The sequence below is a fragment of the Chlamydotis macqueenii genome, chromosome Z (genome assembly GCF_036417535.1).
Source record: "Chlamydotis macqueenii isolate bChlMac1 chromosome Z, bChlMac1.mat, whole genome shotgun sequence".
Lineage (NCBI taxonomy): Eukaryota > Metazoa > Chordata > Aves > Otidiformes > Otididae > Chlamydotis > Chlamydotis macqueenii.
In genome coordinates, this window is record NC_141593.1 from 54125748 (window position 1) to 54153515 (window position 27768).

General features: G+C 36.5%; 1 protein-coding gene across 2 annotated transcripts in view; it reads right to left on the minus strand.

The window, feature by feature from the left end:
- Positions 1 to 12873: 12873 nt before the first annotated feature.
- LOC104473329 (long-chain fatty acid transport protein 6) overlaps positions 12874 to 27768 on the minus strand; it is a 43093-nt gene continuing 28198 nt past the window's right edge. Inside the window, exons 6-11 of one of the 2 annotated variants that reach the window (XM_086770310.1) lie at positions 20256 to 20346; positions 18154 to 18352; positions 17435 to 17532; positions 16038 to 16168; positions 13953 to 14000; positions 12874 to 13408 (exon numbers count right to left, since the gene is read on the minus strand). In XM_086770310.1, the coding sequence (XP_086626436.1) occupies positions 13388 to 13408; positions 13953 to 14000; positions 16038 to 16168; positions 17435 to 17532; positions 18154 to 18352; positions 20256 to 20346 (588 nt within the window). In that variant the 3' untranslated portion in view covers positions 12874 to 13387. Of the gene's footprint in view, positions 14001 to 16037; positions 16169 to 17434; positions 17533 to 18153; positions 18353 to 20255; positions 20347 to 27768 lie in introns of both variants that reach the window. The other variant, XM_086770308.1, reaches the window with a different exon arrangement.

Below are 27768 nucleotides of genomic sequence, written 5' to 3' on the forward strand. Positions count from 1 at the left end.
AATTTTCTTGTCCCAATTCTAAAACATTTTCTGGCTATATCAGTCCTTCCTACTAATAAGTCCATTGGCATTCTGCTCAGACACAAGGCTCTGCCTGCCAAATGGGACCTTCCTTTCCTACAGCAGAACTGAACAAGGTCATCTGATCTGTAGCCTCTGGAAAGCATTCATTTATTTTGTTTGTTTTCAGCAGTTAAGGAGCACTTCCATCAAGATCTAGGCAGGATAAGGTGAGAGAGATGGAAGCTCATGCTATGTCCACTTTAAAAATAGAGACACTCGTTAGGTTTCAAATCGAAAGCTGGAATTCAGGGCATTAAAATGTAAACTTCTTAGTATGTGAAGAGAAAAGAATTTACATTTTTGTAAGAAAAAAACCAGTTCAGTATTCTAATTTTTTGATGAGGGTTTATCAGTTTCTCAATTCAAAGTTTCAGAAGTCTATTTTATGCCTGATTAATTTTACTTGTTCATTTCAGTCTGCCTGAAAGCCTATTATATGGTCATCTTCTGTAGAATGAAACACAATATTGAACTGAACCTCCTAAAATTAAACACTCCCTAAAGCACTCGATTGAAAATTACAGTAAAATCATGTATAGAGAGAGTAAACTCTACAGAAAAATATTTACTGCTCTGGTGATGTCCTCTCTGTCAGTGAGAAAAATGTGAATTGTGAGGCATGTCCTGCAGTTAACAGTTTTGAGCTTTGAAAGCCCAGAGTGAGCAAGTAGCTTTAAAATCAGACAGAGCTGACATTTCTTATCATTCAAAATCCTCTTTGGCATAGCAACTGCCTGAAATTTACACAACATCTGCAATAGGGAGGAAGTGAAAGAAAAGGGAACCGCCATAGTACTGTATTTCAGAAACTGGCAAGCATAAATACCTTTCTGTGCTGTTTCATTGATTTTCTGTTATTTATTTGTTACTCAGTTCCTCTGTGAGATTTCAGAATTATTTTAATCTCACATCCAAATTACTGCTTTTATTCCCTGTGAGCGGATGTCACAGATTACATTATTAAAGCAATAGTGTTGTCACAAAAACCTTTGTTAGATTTTGCATCCTGTCCTGCAAACTTGTACTGCTACCTTGTTGTAGCAATGTAACCCCATTATCACGCAGCTCAGCACTGATAGCTTAGTTTTGCAGTCCTGGCTTTGCAGTCCCAGCTGAGCTCGCTGTTGACTTTAATATATCTGACTAGATCTGCATTGTATTTTAAAACTACCCTTGACACTGGGCTTACAGCCAGATTTACTTGCTATCTGTTGTACATACCTGAGATAGTGTCGCTTGCACCGTCCTTGTAGCAGTTCTGCTGATACTCGGGGCGGGGAGGATTTTGCAGGTATGTACTCCGCACTTCAGAGTCGTGCCAACTGCAATGTGGACTTGCCTCAGCACCCCGTACTTGGCACAGCCACTTCCATTTATCTCATCTGTAGGAACATTGTATTAACATCGCACAAAGTCCTTTCCAAGAGATGTCTGTATTTCTGTTGCACTTACCCATAATGGTAATCTGTGTATGGAGTGGTGAGTCTTTGGGTGTTCTGGATATCAAACCGACCCTGAGATCAGACAACCCCAGCGCTGCCCATATGTGAGCTAATTAGCTTATAACGGTATTGATGCTCTATGTTCAAATGACAGATAGGTTTTTGCAGCAGTATGGATGAAAATAGGTGTGACTAGCAAAGAGCTCCGGGAATTTCCTGGAAGAATAAAGCACTCTTCACCCGGTTGGTTTTGCTTCCTTGCAAGGTTTGGAAGTTAGTTAATACTGATAATGTTTTTAGCTTTACTTGTAATATTATCTGGCCATGTCGCCCCTTTTATAAAGAAATTATCAGACCATTTCAATTCTTTATTTTTAAGATTACTCAGTACATAACGATACCTCAAAGTAAAAAGTGCATTATTGGGACAAATCTCTGTCCACGATCTGATTTTGCAGCTTGATAGGTGTTTTAAAGCTCCACTGTTAATAATCAATTCAATACCATGTCACTTAGGCTGTTAAGTTCCTTTCAGGTATAACAGCAGTTGGAACAGGATAGTAAAATGTCACAATAGGAACCATATTGATAAAATACATAAATATAAAGGATCAAATATAAAAAAATTAAGAGCTTACTCACTAAATATTCATATGATTGTTTTCACTGCGATATGTGAAAATAAAATGTCTTAGATCTTTTTTCAGATGTGGTAGCCCTCACATTTCTACCAATAGGAATACTTACATCCTTCTTCATTACTGGCATTAAATGTAATATGGTAATTCTGTTAAAGCACATTCTTAATGATCCGATTATCTTTTACTTTGTCTGAATCACAAAGTACAATAGACAAAGTTGTCAGCATTTAGCAATTATTTCTTCAAGATCGAGTATTGCCACCACGTCTTTTCAGGGCACAGAATTACTTGGAATTATACCAGCTGTTGGTCCAAAATTTCAGTTACGTTTCCTTTTGAGGTAGGTTTATTACCAAAATTTTTGAAAAATGTTAATGTAGGTGCACAAAGATTTGCTTTGCCAGTCAGACAGAACCTCACCAAAAAGGAGAGGACTTTCTTCATCCCCTTGCTTCAAGCTGGCTAATGACAGTGGTAGAGATGTTAAGTCATACCCAGTAGAATCCATTTTCTTGACTGAAGGTTGATGAACCTAAAAACTTAGAGCATTTCCTTTGTGATATAAATGATCTGCATCTTTTGCAGTCACTCGTCCACCATCTTTATATGCATCAGGTTTTGTGGCTTATTCAAAGTTTCTATTTATTTTTTCATTTGAATCAATAATGTTTGGTCACATGGGACACCAGTTGCCATAGTGAAGATAGTTTTGAATGTCTGCAGTGTGCCTTTTGCTTCACCCACAGTTTATTTTTACGTCTTTGATGACTTGCACATTTTGGGATCACATAAGCATTAGTCACAAGCTACTCTTAAGAGTTCTCTATGCAAGTCCTTCTTTGGGTTCTGTAGTTCCTCTCTGGTTCAGCAGAACTCTTCTAGTTCCCGTATCCTATTATATATTTGGAAGTAACTTCATCTGGATTTTTATTTTGTTTATAAGGCAGAATGTTTATCAGTTACGTTTGGGGGATCTGTAGAGTTTCCACAGTCTCAAGAAACCTTTTATGCTCAGAGTTGGAAGAGTTCATGTACTACCCAGCAGGCAGTATCTTTTAATGCAGTCACATGTCTAAAGTGGAATCTTTTTCTTTTCATTCATGCTGTTAGCAGTTCTGGATCTTTCCAGTTTGTTTAATTAGTTGGAAAAAGATCTAGGCAGCTATCAGACAACTCTAGGTTCCTGAAGAAATAAGGTGTTTCAAAGTTTGAACATTTTTTCTCCTGTAGATGAGCTGTTTATTAAAAAATGAGTGGCTACCTGTTCAGCTTGCGTTCCAGATTTGTTGCCTTCTCTGCCATTACAATCTGTTCCATTGACTTCATGCTTTGGCATCCTGTCTCTGCCCCCAGTTACTGTGAGTTTTGCTTTTTTTTTTCACAATAGCTGTGCTAAAGGTACACATGTGTGTTCATAGAACTAATATCCAATAGTACATACACTTCATGTTATATAATATGTATAACCACTGATTGTTGCTGTGGTAGGATGGGCAAGATTTTCTGAGCAGTCGTTTGTGTGGAGTGTGCGAGCCATGAGTGTGTGGAAGTCCACCTGTGACTCACAGGGGTGCTAAAGCAGCAGGAAGGGCTTCTGCTGGCAGGAGGAAGGACTGCAGAGAGAGCAGGTCACATTTAGGGGGGGAGGAGAAGAGTTATGGTGAGATGCCTGGTTCCTTGCAGAAGAACAAGCCTCTTCCGTCACTACACTGTCGTAGCCTTTCCCACACTGGAAGACGTGCTCAAGGACTTTTGGGAGGGTGTGACACTTCTTCCACAAATGGGAGTCGTTCAGTTTTTTCAACTGTACTGTGTGGTTTGTTCTTTGTAACTGGTGTGCATTGAATCACAAATGATATTAATTTTCTCAGACGATCACTATTTTATTATGTTAAGACCTACTTTACTTCTAATTGTAAACTGTATGACCTTTTTGTAATAACTAAAGCAATAGTTTACATTTACTGATAAAAAAAAGAAAGCATTTGATGACTTTTAATAGTCAGGACAATGACACACTTCTTCAGCTATTGAGGATGAGTTGAAATCATCCTTGTCACATTTGGAGAGCAGAACTAAGCTTGCAGTAACTGTCTTTTTTCTCTCCAGCTTTACATGGTTTTTCTTAGCTCCTTGAAGACATTAAATTCAGCCAATGGCAATATTCAATTAAAAGAAGCTTCAAGGAATAGTAACTAACATTATTTTTCTTAATGCATCTGTCTTTATGGGCCACAAAACCCTCTGATCTGTCTGTTTCAGGATCCTAGAAATAACCAAAGGCGTGTGAAGGGTTTGCTTTGTGCAAGCAGGCTGTTCCACCAGGGAAATATTGCCCAGGAGCTAGCGGTGGCAGCAAGCCAGGCAGAGGCAACGCTTTCACCGTCAGGGACATGATCCTGCAGCAGTCAGACCAGAAAAGCAGAGCAGTTCAGGAGCTCTCAGGAACTAGCCACGAGGCAGACCCAAGGTCAAGCCAGGAAAGCTGAGACAGCGGGTCAGGGTTAGGACTGGCAAGGTACCTGTCTGGGCTCAGTGATACCCAACATAGGCCTGAGGTTAGAAGCAGCTCCCTGGCAGGAAGGGCCCTGGCGAGGCACCTTGCAGCTCTTCCCCATGGCCCGCTGCAAGCCGCAGCGGCCGCAGCGTGCCAGGGCTGGCCACCAGCTCAGGCAGCCAGGCCCCGGCGGGGCAGACACGGAGCCTGTGGGTGCACCCAGGGGTCTGACATGAGGTCTGTAGTTGTGTGGCACGAAGTATGAAGCCTTGCTTTGGTGGAGACATCATCAGGTGAATAAGTTAGCCTTTAACCTTTAAAAATACAAGTAGATTATTTAGACCTAAACTCTGTAGTGTTAATTTAAATAGAACCGAACTCTTGCCCCCTCCACTCCCTTCTCCATGTAAACGGCTACCCGAATCAACAAGGTGCTTCTATCACATTTTGCCTTTGCATTTTCTTTTGATATGCTTTCCTCTTTGGCGTACTTTCTGACCTACATTGGAAAGGGTAGTTCCACTTTTATGAGATGTATCTGCAAACTGTAACACAGAGGAAGCTATTAGAGATTTTTAAGGAGAAGAGAAATATCTTCTGTCTGCTCTTTCACTGTTAGCATTCATCTCCATTGTATCTATTTTTAAATCAATCACCCCATTCCTCAGTTTTTCCATTCTAAATATTTTATTTTGAGGATGTAATTTACTAACTCAAGAGCTCTTTCAAAAGCTTCCTAACTTGATTACTGTCATTTGGAACATCTGCCTGACAAACTCCTGCATTAGCAGCTACTGAATGAAATGTAGTTTCTGTTCCGCAGGAGATTCGTAGGTTTAATTCCAGGAATCTTTAATCCATGAGTGATTTTGCATTAACTAAAGAATTATCCCTTGCCTCCTGTTTCCTTAAAATTAACTTATCTTTTTGGTTTGTTTTTTTTTGTGCATTTTTTTTAATGGAACAACAGAACATAGGAGAAAGAAGAGATCCAAGGCACAGATATTTTTAGGTAGAATCTATTATCAGTATGTTTGAGAGACCAGAATGAACAGACTCATCATCATTCCAGATCTGGCAGCACCTGCACAATTAATAACTTATATTCATAACAGAGAAACTGAGTGGCAATTGACCCATTTTGCAAACAAATACATAAATGTGTCTGAGACATTTAGTAGATACAAAACTGTTTCTTGAGTCAGACTTTAGTGCTGTAGCATCCAAAGAAAAGTAAAAGATGAAAAAAGGTGAAGAAAAAAAAAGTGTGATTTTGCTTTTCCTTAAAGTTCTTTGTATTTTGGGGGATTTCTACTACTAGGAGTAGAGTTTGTGTGATTATTTGTTCAATGATGGGCTGTAAAATGAATAGTTGTTGAAAGCCAGGGCTGAAAAATCAGTAATTTGAATGGAGTTTTATTAATAAAGAATGATGCAAAGGAATATGCAGGGTCAAAATTATTCCCTGTGTGGTTTTAGTGCGTTCGACCAAATGGCATTGGTGGTATTACTAAGAGTTTCAATAGCTGAAATCTTTTCCCTGTTTCCTAATAATCCTTGGGGGTTACTTCAAAGTGGAATAACCATATGCATTATTTAGGAACATTTAGGTTTAGAAAACAAAAGGGAAAGCAGAACTTCAGTGCCAGCTGCAGGATTATGGCTCTGAACTGTCTGTGTTGCTAGGTGCAATGCCCTATCCTCTGTAAGAATTTACAATGAGAGCAGCTCCACGATGACCAGCAGCTGCCAGATGTCTGAATTAGCAGTTGTAATATAAATTCTAATTGTTCAGAAAAACTTGTAGTAAGATGTAAAAAACCTGCAGTTTTGGAAACTGGACATAAATTTTTCTAATAACTGCTTCTGGGTGACTACAGTCTTAATGTCACAGCAAATACATAATTTTCTTGCAGCTCAAGAAAATCTATGTAGAATTACTTTTTTTTTTTAACAGAATGACATCAAAATGAGTCATACATTTGTGTTTTAATATTTTATTAACTGCAGCAGGCCCTCTGCTGTCTCGTGTATTGCTTTAGTTAATTTCACTGTACAGTTTCAAGGTCCTGCTGGCTCCTGTACTAAGAATACATAACAGCTTTATTTATTAAACAGAGACAGGATGGAGGTTACACAAGGCAAGATACTGTGATTTATGGGATGCGGAAAGAATTATTTCCATTTAAATTCTGCAGATTCCCAAATATGCAGGTTCTGAATGTAATTGCGGGAATCGCCAACAGAACATGTACAGTGCAGCTAACACGAGGATAATTGTCATCCACTGCCTGGCTGTGTAAATAAAAACTCATCTGAAAAAGCTACTGGTAATTCCCTGACTGTCCTAATTCATATTTCTCTAGAAACAGTTTTTATAAACGACTTTTCTGACACTGGTCTTTGTCTGCCAAAGCAGGGCAGATATTATCTCACCTAGGTCATGTGTTGTCTAACAAAAAACAATATTTGTACTGAAAATCATGTAGAGAGGTTCAAGAAAAATACAGACTATAGGATCAACATTTTAGTTAGACAGGACTTGTTTAATGTTATGAGCTAGCTGAACAAAGTGAGTGATCTCAAAAGTATTTGACAATATTTTGCTTTTTTTGCCACATTTCTCTGAAGAAATTTAGCTTTAGTATAGCTCCAGAGGAAGCCAAAAGGTCTTTAAAAATAATCTCTACACCTGGAGAAAACTTACTATCTAAAGCTAGTTCAGAATATACCTGACAAATGCCACAGGGACTCCTCATTGTAGAAGAGATATGCCAGTACAAAAATGGACTAAGCCAATTGTGAGTCATACTTAATGTTTTTTGAACTATGACTTTCCCAACAAAACCAGTTGGTTAATGGCAGATTATAAGTATTTTGGTAGAGGTAAGCTTCTCTTCACAAAAATTGGATTTTTATGGCCAGCAAAATGGAAATTGGGTCATATTGCTTATATGCCAAAAGGGGTTTTCCTCATCTTACAACAGAATATGGCTTTGTTACTGCAGTGATATATGACTGATTACAGTGCTTTCACATGCCATCACTAAATAATGTCGTCTCCTATCTTTAATTTATAATTCTAATGAAATGCGTGGATACAAACTGAGCTGAATGCAAATGGCTGTATTTTTTTTTTTGCTGACAATCTGTACAATTACAAGCATTTGCAAATAATTTGGTTTTGTGTAATTCCAGGAGAGACCTGAAATATCTCTGTGCTCCCAGCAAATGAGAATTAGATCCCTATGTGCTGGCAGGATATAGATTTAAGACATAATCCTCTTCTCACTGTTCCCCACTAGTCGACTTAGGCAGTTCTTACTCTTTGAGCTAACTTTTGTGGATCCTATTCTCAGGCATATAACTTTCCCCTTTCATTTTTTAAGGCGCTGTCATCCAGTGTGGTGTCTGTGAACTTCACTAAGCATTTGAGCTCTTGAGCTAGGCACTAAAACAATGCCTGTAGCAACTCCTAGTTTCCTTCATCTATTCAGCTTCAAAGATGAGCAACATTTGCTGCTAAGTGTGATGGCTTCAAATGAAGCAGGAACTTAGAAACCCCCTTGGGTTTTTTAAAAATATATTTTTTTATATATAGATAAATAAAGATATATATGTAAAGATACAGATATGCTTAAAACAATAAAAAAGATGGTAAAGGTGGAAGGTTGTAAGTGGAAGAAGAGCTTCAAGTACTAGGACTTCCTACTGTGCCACACCCTTGGAATTTAATCCAGACTTTTCCAAAATCATAGCCTATTAGCCTGTTTGTATCCAAGATTTTGATACGGCGCAGACGGTGCCCGGTGGGAGGCCAGAGGGTGAGGGCCACAAGGCCCACAAGGCTCGCGCCTCCCCCTCTCTGCCCTCGCTCCAGCTTCTTCACAGCTTCACTTCTTTTTTTTTTTTATTTTTTATTTTTTCCCTTCTTAAATGTGTTATTGCAGTGGCCTTATGGGGGAACATTCTGCTACCAATTGGCTTGGCCCTGGCCAGCACCAGGTCCGCCCTAGGCCCAGCTGAGCCCACCGGACAAAAAAAACTTCTAGCAGCTTCTTGCTGAAGCTGCCACCATAGCCCCTCTCACTAAATAAAAACAGGACAGATTATTACAGAAATAAGGATCTGCCTACAAATCTGGAGTACAGTTCAAAGTTTCATAGCTAATATTTTGATTCTTTTTTTAAAGAATTGTCACAAACTAAGGACTTCATCCCATTTTCTTACGAAACCTTACACAGCCAGGAGTGCGTGCTAGTCTCCACCAGAAAACTGTAAGAGGCTGAAACCTTCACTTTCCTCCATGTATCTCACTCTATGTGATTGGCTTAATCACCTCCAGTTCCCTTAACTGTAGTGGCTAATTTGGGATATACCATTTTTACTACCAATTTGCAGTTTATTTAACAACTTAATTTTTTAAAAAATATTTTTATTATTTTATTCAGTATTTTTAAATTAAAAAAAAATGCAAACAAGACTGTTCCTTCCTTTACCTCTTTTTTCCTCCAAAAAAAAAATGCAAAACCAATAGCAGATGTTTTCTGTATGCCATCTGCAGGGAATTTGTAGGTCAACTGAAATACATTATTTATGGTGGCTGTTACAGGTATAGGAATGCTGGTGAGAGTGTGAGGGAAAGTTTAGATGCTTCATCTCTTGAAAAGCTGTACCTGTCTGATGTGGATGAGGAGGATAAAATTCAGATCATGACTCGCTTAGGAACTTTGTATTTTTTTACTGTTTCCTGGGGATACTGAGAAAGATTTACGAAAACTAATTGAGACTATAAGTGTATTAACCATACCAAATTCACTAGGATGAGAGACTGGATATGTGTTTACCCTCACAGAATTTTACCTTCCCTAAATGATAATTCCAATCTCATTTTTTAAAAATAAACATTTCTTTCATCATTGACCATCCCCAGTTGCACAGAAGTTCAAAATTTATATGCTAAATCTCAAAAATATTTACCTTTATTTATTTATTTTAATCTGTCCCTCCTTTTTTAAATACATGAAGCTAGCAGTGCAGCTCTCTATCCATCTTCACCACACCCCAGCAGCCCTCAGCTGCTTCTTTACCTCCACTACAGAAAATGAAACTTCCCAGATAAATATTGAGCAGCAACATAATAATTTTGCAGCAACACTCAAGCCCTCAGCCTTCAGCCATTCCACATGTGTATCTGTGTATGAGGGTAGGAAAACATTATCATTCAGTGTTACTTCAGTTAAACAATTTACATGGGAGATGTGACATTTTGCTGCAACATGCTTCAGTGCATCGGCTGGCAACTAACCTACTGGCTAAAAGAAAGAAAACTGTTGGATTGAAAATCATATACTGTTTTCCCCTTAGGAAATACAAAACCTATGGTTCTGTAGATTTTCCCTTTATTATCTTCTTGATGTCATAAGCATCCTATCTCTTGAGACAGTGCTTAGGACAGTGCTCTTTTACTAGCCTTTGAAAATGGGCAGGTTGCTCATGCTGCCTTGGTTACACTAAGGAATACAGGAAAGTAGCTGGAATTCTGTATTTCTCTACTAGTCGCAGCTGGGAAACAAACACCTGTAGGCTGCTCAAGTCAGCTAAGGTACGAAGTCCTGCTGCAGCTGAAATATACCACAGAGCTCAGAAACACCAATTGGCTGCCCTAGTAGCCGACAGAGCATTAAAGTTAGCACACATGCATTTTTCTTTCGCCAGTGCGCCCTAACCACTCCACACAGAAACAATCTTTTTCATCTTAGATACTTTACAAAACAAGCCACCTGTTGTGGTTTTGTTCAGTGAGGGGGGGCCTAAGGTGGCAGCTTCTGTAGGAAACTGCTAGAAGTCGCTCCCCTTTGTTCAGTGGACTCGGCCGGGCCTAGGGCTGAGCTGATTGGTAGCAGAATGTTCTGTGATAATGCCTCTGCGATAACGTATTTAAGAAGGGGAAAACAGAAAAAAAAAAAAAGAAGAGAAGATGTGAAGACACTGAGTGGGGGCAGAGGCACAGAGGGGAAGGCGCAGGCCTCATGGGCCTTGCAGGCCTCACCCTCTGGCCTCTCGCCAGGCGGCCGACTGGGCCTGACTCGGCCCAGAAGTGGAGAGGAGATGAGCTGGATGATGTGAAGACATTCTGAGAGGGGTCTGCCAGCCTGTTGTGAAGAACTTTTCTTGTTAGAGGAATGGCTGCAGACGCCAAGGTCAGTGAAGAAGGAGGGGGAGGAGTAACGCAGCTCCTGGCCAAGATTCTCCTGCAGCCTGTGGTGACGACCATGGTGGAGCAGGTTGTCCCCCTGCAGCCCATGGAGGTCCACGGAGGAGCAGAGATCCACTTGGAGCCCAAGAAGGACCCAACATCGGGGGAGGTGGATGCCTGAAGGAGGCTGTGGCCCGTGGAGGGCCCGTGCTGGGACAGCCGTTCTGGAGGGACTGCACTCCGTGGAAGAGATGACCCACACTGGAGCAGTTTCATGAAGGACTGTGGCGTATGGGTGGGACCCCACAACAGAGCAGGGGAGGAACGTGAGGATTCTTCCCCCGACCATGAAGCAGTGGCGTAAAACAACGCGTGATGAACTGACCGCAATCCCCATTCCCTCTTCCCTCCTGTGCCGCTCGGGTGCGGGGGGAAGGTGGTAGAGATAATGTTAAGCTTGGGAAGAGGGAGGGGTGGAGGGAGGTTATCTTGTTCTCTGTCTCATTATCCTGCTGTTTTTAGTAATAAATGAATAGTTTTCCCCAAGTTGAGTCTGTTTTGCCCATAAGGGTAACTTTAAGGATTTTCTCCCTGTCCTTATCTCAAACCTTGAGCCGTTTTTCCTTATATTATCTCTCCCTATTCTCTTGGAGGGTGGGGGGAGTGAGATAGAGACTGTGTAGTCTGGTCCCGATCGAGGCTGAACTACGACACCACCAAATAGTGATACTCACAAACACTTACAAACAGGTTTTTGTTTCTTTATGGTTTCTTTTGTTTGTTTGCTTTTCTTTCTTTTTTTTTTTAATGGAAAGGTATTTACTTGTTTCCTTCTCTTTTTTTTTCCTGATTTTTTCCCTCTCATTTCTGTTGCATCTGAGTGGTAGAAACTTTTTGTTAGTTATAAATAGTATCAAATATTGTAAAGCAAAATAAATCCAAAAAGTGGTAAATCTGATACCAAAGCTAAGCATTTGATTTCACTATATTCATTTATATTCTATTACATGATTAAACATGCTACTGTGGATCTCAGGGTGCATTTTTAAAAAAAAAATTATTTTAAAATGTATTATTTGCTATAGGAACTGCATGATTTTTACTGTTGTAATGAAAGAAAAGAGATCCTGAAGTATATTCAGACAGGGTAATATGCATGTAAGAGAGAAAATAGTTTTGATTTCAACAACTGATCCTTTGTTCAAAATTATAACTTAACTTGCAGAATTGGGTTTAACTTTATAGTAAATACTTGAGTCTTAAATTTGTAGTTATTGACTAGGAAAGCACAACTGTGTGCAGAACAAAGGAATCTTACTTCCTTCTGTCTGAATAAGTGGAAAAAACCCCTCATCTTTCTGTCATAGACAGCCATTTTGGAAACTAAAAAAAGAAACAGATATAAAAAAATGAGATTGCTCAGGAAGTGCTGGACCATAGTAACCCCTTCTAGCCTTACTCAGCAGTCCTCTCCTTTCCCCATTATGCACTTGACAATTACATTAACATCTACCATAAAGCATGATGTTGGTGCAAGTAATATTTGGTCTTGCTGCTCTGTAAATTGGAAAATTGCAACCTTGCTTATTTACACTGGCAGTTCCATAAAGAATATGGCATTCAGAAATATAAGCAAGCTATGAATCTTTGTATAATTTTTACTGCATCCTTGGTTTGGGTTTTTAAGAAAAGTCAATGAAAGAGATAATCAGAGAATCAAAAGCTGACACAAGTTCTAACATCTTGTTAGATGAACAAAGTAGAAAAAAACAAGAAAAGATAGTTAATTTTTTAAGTAAGTTATATCCTATTTTTTTATGAGAGCCTGGTTTCATAGCACACTTATGACAGAACAGAGACTCACAATATCCAGTGCTGAAGAGGGTCACCCTTTCAGTATACTATGATACTGTTTCAGGCTGATCAAAGCTAGCACCACTAGAGGAAGACAATGTGCAAGTAATGTATCAAAACAGGCTACATAGCAGGCTTTATGTAATCAGACTTAAATCTAACTGAGACACTATGGAATTTGGTTTAAATAATCTTATACTTTATTGTAAAACTTTTTAAAAGCAATGCATTAGAACATATGATTTAAAATTTTAAAATTTCTGCTATATTTTATACTCATAAAATAATAATCTCTGGCAGTCATTAATAAGAGTAAGGAAGCTATCTTTTAGTCAATATGCATGAGATAAAGTGCTGTAATAATTCTTTTTATGCTATATAAGCAATTTCCCTCATTAAGTGTGCACGTTTTCTCTGCCTATTCTTAATCTGCTGCTAAATATCTCACAAAAGTTTGTTCTGTCTTCAGAATTTGACCCTCCAAACAACCAGTTTAACAAATGAAAGAGCACAGATTATAACAAAAAATCTCAGCAGTGATGTTAGTATAAACCTCTTAGTTTTGGGTTTGTTTGGAGGGCTTTCTTCTGCTTCACTCTCTTTCATCTTATGTTCCATCAGAAAAGTCCTCTGTAGAAGTGTTGTTTTTTCTTCCAATCTCCATCAAGTCTTTATGTCTTAAGACATATATTCAGTACATATGAAATGTAAACTACATTAAAAAAAGATGTTACTGGTATATTTTCTCTCTCTAAAAACAATAACTTGTGTCACAGTATCTTTATATGTTGAATCATTTTTTACTATGTTTCATACCACATATCATTCATGTTCATTTAGTACTAAGAAAAACTAAGACTCAGCATTTATATTTCAAAATTAAGACAAAATAGATTTCAGTCTTGTTTTACAGGTCATTTACTTAGAAATTAGTCTCAAGAGGTAAAAACTGATTAGTGAACACTAACGGTCAAGTGAGGAAAGATACAAGACATATCTGAACGTAAATATCAAGTATATAAAATATTATTCTGGATAGCTATGTATAAATACTGGTAATTAATGTCACTGTTTCCTCATACAGTAGCTCATATAAACTGTCCCTTAATAGCCTATTGTTAGGCTAATTAAAGTTTCATTTTCCCAGATAAGATAATCTCATGTATTTCTTTGGTTAATAAGACATATGCTTTCTTAGAATGATCTAAAAAATAAAGAGGATCAGAAATTGTAGATGGATTAAAACCTTCACGCACCAGCCGAATTTTCTGTTGTTTGAATGTTCCAGTCATTTCCATTTTTTCCTATAGAAGAGGGAAAGATGTATTATTCACTAGAAGAGCTTCTTTTCTTTTGCTCACATGCACGTTTGATTTTGAAAATCTTACTAGATATAAGGTTAATACTGTTTATTCTCATTATGCTGGTAAACTAGAACTTCTGTGCTGCTATGGAACAACACCCAGGGATGTGGTGGAAAAAAGTTACAGCCCATTGCTTTCTGCATTGCTGTGCAGTGTCTGATCACAGTGCCTCATCTGGTGTGCCTGAGACAATCTAGCTTCTTCATTTGTGTGCGTTGTAAAACTACAGGTCGTAAAGAATCCCACAGTGAAAACTGTCACTATCAAGAACTTTTTACTGATAAAACTCAGGAAATTCTCTATATCTGTGATTATTGTCACCTTAAATAAAGTGTTGAAAGAATCACATACTACATCAGCCATACTGATACTCAGCCAAGTCCAAATAAAGGCCAATCTTTACCATGTATTTTGTAATGTTTTCAAGTTTCTTTTCAGTGTCACTGTGTCCCTTGGAAAAAGTGGGAGGCATCTCTAGTGAGACTCTTTTTTCTATCCTCCCTACCTCTTCTCAGCCCCACTTTATGAACTGTCTCCATTCTCTTATCTTCTGTCTTTAAATTTTTATATATATGCAAACAACCTGTGAAAATGAAAAACTAAGTATTATCTCTAACAACTCAGAGAGCTATTGTATCTACTCCAGATTGTATCTATCTGCTTTGGTTGGTCTAAGAAATACTCTGAAATCTTCTAAAGTATTATTACATGTCAGATCAAGCCAAACAGATTTTTAATTTTTCCCACTCACTACCTTCTTGCTTGGCTAACGATCAACAGCAATTCATGTGTAATGTAGGTATTTAAATTCTAATTGAAGTTCCAAATACTTGATATCCAGGCTACATCCAAGATTCACATTCCTTCTGCCCAGTATAAAGGCTTTTTTGTACATCTGTATAGCAATAAATCTAGACTACATCATTTTGTAAACTGACTACTGCAACATTCTCAAGTGTAATCTTGCTTGCTCGTATCTGGATGATGCTGAAAAAGCTATCTTCCTGGACTGTGAAACAGATATATATACCTATGCATACATTTCAGTTTCAAGGTACTTCATAGCCTTTTCCTTTTCTGCCTTTTATTCTGAATGAGTACCGAATCTCTGATTGGCCCAGGGAACCAACTTCCTTAATGTGTCTTTTCAAACAGGGATTATTTTTTTCATCTTCTCATCAGACTTAGGAGACTTCCTTCATAAGCATCTTCAGAAACATTTTTCTGTTTGCCTTTGCAATTATGTTTTCAAAGTACTTACAAAATGAAGATACTCATCAGACAACTTACAGTGATGATCAGTATTGCATGTTTTCTATACTCTCCCATTTTCTTCTAGCTATATGTAGTCCATTGTATTACAATTACATTTTTAACTCTTTGGTGCAGGGTCTACATTTTTTCCCAAATTGGACAGTTACTACACCAAAGTACTAGTATACAAATAGGGATGACTTTGATGACTATGGTGGTAACAATAATAATGTACATTTTAATTCACCTTTTCAATTTAACGAGTGCCTTTTCAAATGCTTTAACTTTTGTCATTATATTACACAGCAAATAACATTTAATTTATTGTGCACAATGTCTCCTGCTTTAGCTCTACTTCTCTCTTCTTTCATTTCCACTGAATAAAATGGATTTCAGATTATTTTCTCCAGATGCAGTTGTTCACATTTTTCTAATCTGAAACTTTTTGTTTCCCCATGTTCATGCTTCTAATCTCCCTAAATCCTTTTGTATGATCTCTATCCTTACCCATTTGTACAATTCCTCCTGTTTTAACATAATCTGCAAATTTTATTGACTTTTCGTGTAATTCCTTTCCCAGGACTCCATTAATGGAGAGGAAATAAGACAAGTTCTAAAACTAATCGAGTAATATATGAACAAGCACTTCCTGTTATTCATTTAGCCATGTCTGTGTTCAAATTATGTAGATGTTTGCATGCACTGTGCAATAATGCAGCTTACCTGGACTCTTAAAAAAAGAGGACAAGCATAACTTGGTAGATAGGTTACTACTTGCTTATACATTTGCTCCAAGTCTAATGATGTATTCTGCTTTAAAATAAGAGAGGCCATTCCTGCTTTTCCTTCGTGATCTGGAGGAAAGGAAGCAAGATGAAAGTTTTGAAACATGAATAAAGCTGACATTTTAGTGATGAACCTTGCAAAAAAGAACTGTAGTGCATTAACAAACTGACAGTCATATATAATCTTCTGTGTTTCAGTAAAGCTGGAAGATTACATTCATATTTTATATGCTATTACATATATTTGGAGATCACTCAAGTGATCAATTAAGCAATAATGCTGTAAATGAGTTTGGCAGATGAGAGTAAATGGAGTCTCATGCTCAATATTAATCAATAAATATGGCTAAACATCAACATCAGAGTGCTGAGCCTCTTTCTCAGATTAACCAACTATGTCTTCTCTTCAGTTCTAGCCTTTTTTTGCCAGTATCTTCTCTCAAAACTGTGGATCTGAATGTCATTAACAGAGGGAGAGATTAAAAGTTCTTACTGGTTTGTCTGGAAAAAGAGAGCACTGTGGATCTATGGGTAAGACTGAAATGGGTAAAATATAAAAGCAAGGAACCTCAGCAATCAAAAATAACCGCACACTTTAACCATTAGGGAGTAATAACAGCAGACATTCTGTGAGCCTTATCTTTTGTCTCCTTTCTGTATTTTTTTTTTGCTAATGCTACAAAATCTGTGAGGAACTTGATTTGTTTAAGTGCAATTATCAATACAGTCATATAAACTAGGTAGGAATCTGCAGGTAAATGCTGTATAGGAAAGGAGAAGCTCTCATATTTTTAAGTCTGATATTTAGTCAGTCATCTTTATGATGATCTTTCTTGTTCTGTGGCTTTAAAATAGAGGTAAGTGGCACCTTTTTCACATTTTAAATGCTTTTACCACTTCTGTGGTGTGTTCACCCTGGCCAACAGCCAAATATCGAGACAGCTTCTTGCTCGCTCCCTTTTCCCCTGGGATAGGAAGGGAACAGAAGGAAAGCAAGAAGACTCATGTGTCAAGAGAATGGCAGTTTAATAGGGACAGCAAAAGCTGCATGCACAAACAAAGCAAAATCTGGACTTCATTCACTGTTTCCCATTATCATCAGATGTCCAGCTATTTCCTGCAGGGAAGGGCCTCACTCAGCAGATGCAGTAGTTGCTTACATGATTCACTGGCTCATTCATAATATGTTGGTATTTTCATTATCTACATTTTAACTAGGTACTAAACAGATGACTCAATCAGAAGTGATTCACAGGTTTAAAAGATGAAATAAGACTTATGAGGTTTAACAACTAATGCAGAGAAAGAAAAACATACAGTTAATGCTTCTGTTACCTGGCACAGATACACCATACACATTTGCTTCTTGTATGAAGTCCAACATTACAATGACATCAGAAACTTCTGTAGTTGCAACATTCTCCCCTTTCCATCTAAAACATGTGAAAAACTAATTTAATCCCATGAAAATATATGGACACCTCCACTTTAAAAAACATTAACTTTAGTAGGAATTCAGTCAGCAGGAGTCAATTTTAGACAAACAACGCATCAAATTTGTTCCCGTTTGCCATGTTGGTATATTGCTCTAATCACCAGAAGACAATACTTGTAATTCAAATGGTACTGGATATCAGCCATCACTATAAAGCACAATGAAAGCTTATAATAATCTAATATAATGGTTTTCAAAATTTGGACATGTATCTAAACGCATCAAATGTGAGCAGTCTTTACTACTTGACACATTTTTCTCTACTTCAGTATCCAGCTTCCTTGTTCACAGCAAAACCATCACTACTTACTGTGCTTATTGGAAGGACTGTTGAAACAGCTGTAATTCCTACTAAACATTCTGGAAATGAGCTATGCAGCTCCATGGGAACACTTTTTACAAAATTAAACTCCTCTTATCCACTTCAAGATCATTATAAACTACATCACAATAGTAATAAACTGAACACTTCTGGCTGAAAACAAATAGGGTAGTATTATTCTATTCTGCATGCCCATGTTTTTTAATGAAGAAATGTGAAAAGAAACAATGATTATACCTGAAGGTATCTCCAATCCTGTCCCAAAAATAAAGAAAATTCTCATGGTCTTGAACCATTAGATCTCCAGTATTAAAATAAAGATCTCCCTTCTTAAATACCTCACAGAGTAATTTCTTTTCTGTGTGTCTCTTATTGCCAGCATAACCAAAGAAGGGATTCTTCGCGTTGACTTTGGAAATGAGAAGACCGGGCTCACCTATAGAGAGAAGTTGAAAGAATGTATCACTGCACATTTCCTGTACTCTACATTAATATTAATTTGGTATGATTTTACAAGACCAGGTACGTAAGACCCAACAATAAAAACTTACCTGTTTCTACTCCTTTGCAATTGCTGTGGTCACCTCCACATGCAAAGTGACCATAAAGACACAGTACAATATTCCCAGTCTTTTGTCTTTCTTCCTGATGACTCATCAAACAGTTTTCTCCCAGAACTGTCATCTATCAATTGTGAGTTCACTAGTAGGTGAACACTAGTGCACACTTCAAGTGAATAGTGCACACTTCAAGTGAATAGTATGTCCCACTCCCCACAGCTTACTGAATTTCCAGTGATGAGTCTCAACTTCACCAGCTTCCTACTGAAAAACTAGTTGTTCATCTACTGAAAAGCAGGTGCTCAACTCGGGCATTAAATCCCTATTTAGTTTCCTTTCAGAAGTTCTGAGAACACTTAAGAATTTTAATTAATGTGATATAGCCTCATTGCTTTCTTTCTGGAATAAAATATAGAAGTTTTAATACAATCTTTTTTTTTCCTCAAAAATAGGAAGAGATGGGGATAGGATTATCCTGTGTCTTGGTTTCGGCTGGGATGAAGCTAATTTTCTTCTCAGGAGCTGCTCTATTTTTGATTTAGTACATGAAGAATGTTGATAACTGGGGTTAAACCATGACATCCTGTTATGCATGTATAGTATCAGGGTGTTAGTTTGCTGAAAGTGGAATAGTTGTATGAACTCCTAACCTTTTTGGAAGCACATTCTGAACAATAAAGCTTAAGAGTTACGTTACTTTGTAACAGAGAGAAAGATTATAAATATGAAAATATATAAAACCAAAAATGTGTCCAAAGGTATGCAAAATCTTTAATTTAAGACTGTCTCCTTATAAAATATAATTTTAATTTAATTTAATTAATTTAATTAATTCAATTAAAATATAATTATAATTTTTTTTATAAATTGTTAGTGTTTAAGGTGAAAGCATTTATTCACTGGTAATGTTACTGCGGCCATATGCTCTGAAGATATAGGGCATGACAAAATATATAAAGACCAAATCTGTAGATAGAGATAATATTTTTTATTAGACTGACTGGTATAATTGGAAAAAATTAGACCAGGTGTCTAATTAGAACATGTATCCCCTTCACAGGTCAGTCTGACATCACGACAGATAACTTCCTATAAAATTTCATGTTTTGGGGACTGTATTTTCCCGAAAGTGCTCATCTTTGTTTAAGACCCGTTAGAGAATCTCTTAACTCCTTTGAAAAATCTGCTTCATCTCCCTGTTAAAGCCATCTGCCTGACCTTTAATATGAGTTTTTCTTGCTTCAGCTTCTAGGCTGTTACCTTCTTACAGTACAACATAGATGCTTCAGTATCAGATAAAAACTTGGAAAATAGGTATAATCAAGTGATATCAGATATTTTGTAACTATTTTGAAGACAGCTATAATGAAGCAACCTCTTTTTTTTTTTAAAAAAAAATATTGATAAGCTTAATCAGCTCACTTAGTCAGGAACCAAAAAGCATTTGCTCTAATCCACCAGTCCTTCTTGTAGATCTCTTAGGCAACTATCTCACTATGTTAGCCTCCTTTAAAAAATACAGATGTCATTATCAGCATATTCAGAGATAATATCACATAATCACTTTTGAACATTGCTCTCCTGTGAATACATCCAAGGATCTCCTAAGTGCTTTCGGTGTCAGCACCAGTAAGCTTAATAATGTTCTGTCTTAGATCAAAAATCATTGATGTTGGCATAGTACAGTAACACAACAGCAAGGCTCCTTAAAAAAAAAATCTCTGGAGTATTGGTATTACAATCAAAAGGCTGTTATATCCTATTAAACTACATACTTACCTTTCTTAACTTTTTCACACCAACCATGCTTATTTCTAATTGGTTCATCTTTTTGGAAATCATACTTGATTAAATCAAATGGGAAAAAAAGCTAAAAAAGGGAAAAAGGGTCATCAGTTATTCATCTACACAGTGACATCTGGTGGCAGCAAAGATAAGCAAGTAAAGTTTTACTCCAGTCTTGCTTATCTAAAACTAAATTGTAGTTTAATTAAAAACTCAAAATACTCTGTATGTAAACTTACACAATTTCCTGGAGGTAAGCAACATAAAAACATTTTAATAATTTTCTAACTTTCAAAAATACTTGGTGAAGATACAGAACCATAATTTTGTTAGTTTTCTTACAAATAAGTTATGGGATCCACATATGACTGGAAGAGTCTCTGTGAGTCAGGATAATAGAAGCATATCTGGAATTTAACTGACATTTAACAGTAGTGGTTGATATGAAAAGTGTTCTCAGAGTCTTCTGGCACCTAAAACTGGCAAAGCAAAGGCCTAAATCTCCTTACAAAGGGAAACTTGCTTCCTGTTGGGCTTTACTCTTGCTTGACTAGCCTCAGTTCTTCCCGCAAGCTTTCTCAGGCTGGTCTATGGTGGCAGGTCCTATCACGAGCACCAGCAACAGCCTATGTACTCCCATGTTGTTTGACATGGTTATGTAGCTGTGTGTGTTCCACAGTTAATGTCAGAGTTAGTTCTCTTAGTTTCATTTTTCTGAAATACTGCAAACCCTTAAGTCCTGACACTGCTTACCTAACTGACCTCCTAGTTATGTTTTACAACAAACCTTCCTCTTGTACAAGGATCAGAGAGAGCTTGGCTCTGACTACCTTGAAGGAAAGGGCAAAATACTCTTATCAACACTAGAAATAGCAGTACTTTTTTTTCTCCGATATACAGGCTCTGACTCTTATTTCACTTCTTTATTCTACAATGATATAAATCCAAATTATATCACCTTTGATATCTTTGAGAGACATTGACAGATATGATATGCCTGCTACTATATGGACCACTGTGTTTGCAGTTATTATCCAAAGGCTTCAGTTTTCCTGGCTTGGGATTCTGATTTCCCTTTTCATAAAGAAGTGTATCAGCAATCTATTTAACAAGTAGAAAAACCACAGATATACAATTATCTTCTCTTGGAGAAATCTTTGCAAGCAGACAAAATAATTTTAAAAACATAGGAATATGCATCTGCACTCTTCACATTGAAGTAATGCAATATAATTTAAGAATGGTGTTATGAAAGTGACTGAAGTAAAGAGTAGGATGCTAAAACGTAAACTCCTTTGCTTTTCTGCAACTAATTTGGATGAAGAGTTGCATAATTATTTTATCCTAATTTGAAATATTGCTGTAGCTATATAACATAAATTTGTTTTCAAGGAAGTCTGAATAAATAGCTACTTGAATCAAACATCAAGCGCACAATTTCAGCCTCATATGGGCAAACCTGTTTCACTGAGTCTTTTCAATGTTCACCACTGTTTTCCTTCTACCCTAAGTCTGAAACAGAAAGGTATTCTTAACAGTTGATCAAAGGAACATAGTATGCAAAATCAAGTCATGATCCAAGAATTGGACACTTTTTTTGAAGAAAGTGAAGAGTATTTTTTAAAAATAACTACAACCTGTAGCATCTACCAAAGCCAAGAATTTGAGAGCCAAAATGTTCATCTTATTTAGAAAATAATTGTATTATTCTTGATGAACAGAATGGGAGGTATTCGTAACAAACACAATTAATTAACAATTGAAAATACTCTGTATGTAAACTTTTTTCTTAGAGTATTTTCTTTTGGCTGTCTGCATTTAATTATTGTTCTTTTCCATTTTATTTTTTACATTGATGTTTACTATTTTAGTAGGTTTCATATGAATAATAAAAATAAGAATTTAATTATATAAAATGAAATGTTATTCTGATATTTTTGTCTTTGATTAGAATAGCAGTGTGCCCTCTTCAGTACCATTTTTATCTGTTTGTTCCTTCAGAGCTCAATAGCTGTATCTTGTCAACATGTTAGTCTATATGATGCATTATTTTAAGTTGTTATAAATACTCAGAAACTTTAATTTTGTGCCTGAGATAATCTAAAAACTGTTGAGCCTTCTATTTATGTTGCTGCATACCTATGTTAGTGCCTGCAATTTTAGAGTATTAACGATGCCTACTCCAGTTAGCTTTTTGAAATAATGTATACATAATTAAAAGGAAGAAACAACACATTTCCTTAGACATGCATAACAAAACTATGCCAATATACATTCTGTGCAAAAAGCTTTATTTTCACATTAAATACTAGAAAGTTAAAGTTACAGAGCAAAGCTTTTAGTGTGGGTACAGGCCTACATTAGTTTTATCTCATTATTTAAAATTTATTGGAAAAGAGGGTCTGAGCTATTGAAGCATTACCATATATTTTCAGAGTACTGCATGTAGCCTTCATCATTTTAATTTACATTTTACTCCTGAAAGCATCACATAAATGTACCAAACAAAAAACATAATTTGCCTAGCTGAAACTTAAAATTAGTTGAACTGCAACATTATTGTCTGTTACTATGCTGCCTGGATGTTACCTAATAACATCATCCTACCCCCACCTCCTTTTTTTTTTTCAAATTGACTGGAAATATGTGAGTTTAAATATTGTTTTGAAAATAGTTTTTAAATTTCTAAAGTTTCAGCTTATAGTGAATGCTCAGAGAACCTGCATCAGAGAACAAAGATCACAACCTATTGCTTTTTACATAGTTGTTTGTTTTAGATATGAGACCCTGTTGAATTCTCTAGGAGAACATCTGTTTATAAAACAAAGTATTACATTTACTAGATTTAGTTCCAAGCATCTTCAAAAAAGTGGAATGTAAGAAAAAAAACCCTGGAATATAGTATCATCATACCTTACTAATGTTTTAAAAACATACTTGTAATGCCTTATTTATGCAAACAAGTAGAGTAAAGAGTAGATGTATAGGTCCTCTCCATAGTTTTGTCAGCCAAAGTAAACAAAACCAAGAAAAAAATATTTTAAAGCTATGCTTCATATTAACTGAATCACCACCTATTACAATAAAATACCTTGGAATACACTTGAGGTACCTTAGATTATTTTAGCTCAAAACTAGTCAAAAGAGCAGAAGTAACACTAATTTTCATTGGCCAATGAACTTAAGAGCTTCTGTTGCTTGAATTAACACATGCCAGCGTTCTTCCTGTGAATCCAGTCTTTCAGGGTCTTAAGATTTGCTTAAACCTAACTTTGTTTATTTCTGAGCTAAAAAGGTACCTCTCCTGCCACTTAAGTTCTATGACTGTAAGAAAAAAATGCATACTACTAATTCTGCATTATTGTTTGAAAGACAAGATATTTTATATGTTGAAATGATTTATGATTTGTTGCAAGATGTACATGTTCCTCAGCTCAAAGCTGATTTTGATCCATACAGTTTTGAGTAAGAGAGATTCAGATTCCTGTAATAGTTGGAATACTTAAAATAATGACAAAATACATTTATAAGTAAAGTTTGTAATATTTTTTTTACATGCTGTTTTTTCAGGTGTACTTGCCATGGGTTATTTTTAGTCCTTCTTACAAGCTTCATTGGATCTCATTAGTCCCGCTGTCCTATTGCATGTTCTCTGCTATCACTCGGGATTTATTTCAGTGTAAGAAAGAGATTTTTATATATATACCTGATAGACACAACTGAGAGTCTTACAGATTTTTCCCATATCATATTTATATAAATGCATACATAATGTATGTCATATATAATAAAAGTAATCATTAATATTAACTGCATACATATGTACAGCAGATGTAAATATTAAACAGTAATTTACTATATTATTCTGTTAATCTATATAGTATCTTCTATGTAAAACATTTTAAGTTTTACCAGGAAAAAAACTATTCAGAGGCTCCTACTTTTCTGTTCCTTGACTCTATATGAACATTCTTACTGAAGGATTTATTCATATACACAGTGATGCTTTCAAGCACATGAACCAAAGCCTCTTGTATAAAGAGTATAGTGTGAAAATAAACAAGTGCAAACAAGAGCACTGCTTCAAGTTAACATCTCACACACAGGGGCTTCTTGGATGTTTGGCAACTGCTGTAACATTCATCTGTTTCTTCCTATTAACTTGTGTCTTCCAATTTACTTATAAAAACAAATGTGTTATGTAGAACCTTAATATTTATCACACATATTTGTCCCCAACCCTTGGCAGTTTCCGACAGAAAAGTTACTTTGCTCATTCTGACAGCTCAATTTGTCTTTTAAAGCTCTAACTTTTGTCTGCATTTCACATTTAAAAACTATGCCATTGCCATTACCAACAACAGAAATGCCTTTCTATTTATTTCCCTTTTTTCCTGCTAGAAGTATTGTACTTTGAACCTACCTGCTACTATTCCCACTATACTCTCAATGTCTGTATGTATGCATTTATTTCATTCCAACTGTGCAATTATGCCAGTAGAAAGAGACTAAGTTTCTTCCTTCTCCTTTACTGTATCAGATATATAAACACACAAGCCTACCTTCCTCTTTCTCACTTCTCTCTCTTTCTATTCCGAGTCTAAGAAGTAGGTGCTAAGGAAATCCCTAGAAAGTATGTCTAAGGGTATCTCCTCAGATGGTCCCATGTGTCAAGAGAATGTTTCAAAAGTTATTGTAGCATTTCTTTGAAGAAAAAAAAAATAAATAAATTAGGAATTGGATGGCTGGGCCTTGTCTGTGCCATTTTCTGCTTTCCAGCAGGAGAAGTCTCCCTTTCCAACTTCAGATCATTCATGGGCCAGCAAATCAGAAATAAAGCTGCTTTCCTTTACGTATTGCTAGATGTCCAGCAGATGTCATTCAGACTGAAGTAAAACAAACATAACAGCTGCACTTCAGAAGGCATTGTTTAATAATCTGTAACCTGTAAAATGTATTTAAAAAAAACCAAACATAACAAATGCCTGAAATAAGTAAAAATGACCTTATCTGCGGCATTAAAATAGTTAGTTTGTATCACAATACTCAGAGATTGCGGAGTAATAAAAACAACATATAAAAGGTCCTCAAACTTAAGTATTTGTTTAAATATGTACTTAAAAAAAATAAAATCACTAAAAAGTATGTCCTATAATATTTTCAACATTCCTTCTCTCTCTTAACCTCTTCTAGGCGTTTCTCAAACTGTACTATATCTAAGCTCTTGTTCATGTCAACATCACTCTGCTTCAGCATACGAAGGAGCTAGCTGCTCCTGCAAACAAGCATCATGGAGCAGACTGAAAGAACTGCCATCCAGAGGAACTGCACTGGTGACAGAAGCAAAGCCCCACTAGTGAACAGATTGCAGAACTGTTAATTTAAGACACGTAACTATTGTAGTATTATTCATATGTCATGTTGTTCCACTGACACAAATTCTTTCAGAGAGAGACCATGTATGTCGCACAAACATAAATGCTCTGGATCAAAATATTACTTAGGAAAAAGCTCCTGATGGAGCTTTGGAGTAGTCTCCGAAACCTCCTTGATTTGGAAAAGATGTGGGGCAGTTCTATTTCTACATAAAATGCATCATATATTCCACGCACTGACCTGGCTAGACATACCATGCCCATGTAACCAAGGTGAGGTAGTTTGTCTCTGAACTGGGTCTGGTTTTCAGTGAAAACCTTCATTATTCCCTCAAACCCTACATGAATGCCAAATGTATCTATACTCGAGAAGGTTTGGGAGCCAATATACCTCAGGCCCCTTGGAGAATGGTAGTAGCTAAATACTGATCCTGCTCACAAATAAAGTGCTTCAGCTACTTTCCTTATGACAGAAACTACAGAAATAACTGAAGACTTACCGTAGATTTATTTCTAGGGAAAAGAGAGTATTCAAAAAGACAGAATAAAATTTATTTCAAGCCAAGCCAAATAGAACGAATGGCTTTTTCTGGTTCATAAAATATCTTATGTTCTTTCCATATTCATACTGAGTAAGCAAAGGGACAATCCATAATTATCTTAGCAGGCTATACTGATGTTTCCATAGACGGCCACAGTTCCAACTTGGAATAGTATATAAATTACAGAAAAAAAGGTCTAGTAGGATCAAGTATTCAGTTACAAGTGCATTTATTTTTTAATTGCAGTTTGCAGGAGCTATTTTTTCTCCTAATCTGCAGTGACTAACTCAAATCAGAAGTCAAATCATTGAAGAGGAAAATGTAGCATGATTCATGGGCAAAACCCCCCAAGCTGCTAACCTTCCTTCTGGAAACACAAACAGCATGTGTTATTGACATATGAAGTGCCACTATTAATACATGCAAAACCTCCATGCTACTTGAATAAAAATACAGATAATTAAATCAATAAATAGGTAATTCCAAGTCTAATCCTTTATCTGCTGTAACCCTTACATGGTATCTCCAAAAGTTTAATGACTTACGACAAAACTCCATCAAAAGTTCTGAAATACTGAAAACAAGTTTACTTAGGTTTGCAACAAATGTAAAATTTCATAATATTAAAAAAATGTTCAAAATAATTAAATCATGTGGCTTAGAAAAGTCTGAAACAAAAAATAACATCAGCTCTAAGGTTCCTGGTTCACCTACTACTCCCTAAATTCCAGATTCCTGATTTCCTGGAGTGGATCTGTACTCTTACAGAGACATTCATCAGGAATTGATGTCCACCATGCATACTACAGGGCATCAGTCATGCAGAACAGCGAATCAGCAGAGTCAACCTGCATAAATTCCTGGTCTCTCAACAGTTTCTGAAAAACACCCTAACTCTTGTGGTGTTTCTCTGAGTTTTTCCAGGTTTGTCCTTGCAGTCTACATGCCTGTCTTAGAAGTGAAGAATTTCTCTGGCTGTGGTGATCGTAATGTGGTGATGCTGTACTGAAGTTGTGGACTCTAGAACATATGCTGCCTAGAAACCTATCTGCACATCATCAGAAGACTCCTCGGATGTATTTCCAAACAATATTTTCACATCATTCCCTGAAAAAAGTTTTGTCAGGACACTTTACTCTCATTTCAGGAGTACAAATGCCACTTAATTCTGCAGAGTTTGTATATATAGATAGGTATCTCAGTATAGATATGTATCTCAGTTGATTTGCAAATTTCATGTAGATCTATGCGTGTAGATCTATTTATTCAAGAAGAGTAAAAAAATGTATAAATAACAACATAATGTTGAATATCTAGTCTCATTGCTAGAAAGCCCTGCTAAATAATCTTTCATTATTAGGTGAAGCTTGGGACACGTTACTTGCTGACTTCTCAAACCATTTAAGAGATGGTATCAATAGGACGCAAAGGGAAAAATCTATCTGTCAATTTCAAGCTGAAATAAATTATTCTTCATTTACTCAGAATGATGAAAGAAAAGTCATCATGTGTGATATCATTATATGTATTCCTCTTTCCCAAGACACATGAGTTCCATTGTCAAAGCTGATGAAATACAAAACAGAGACT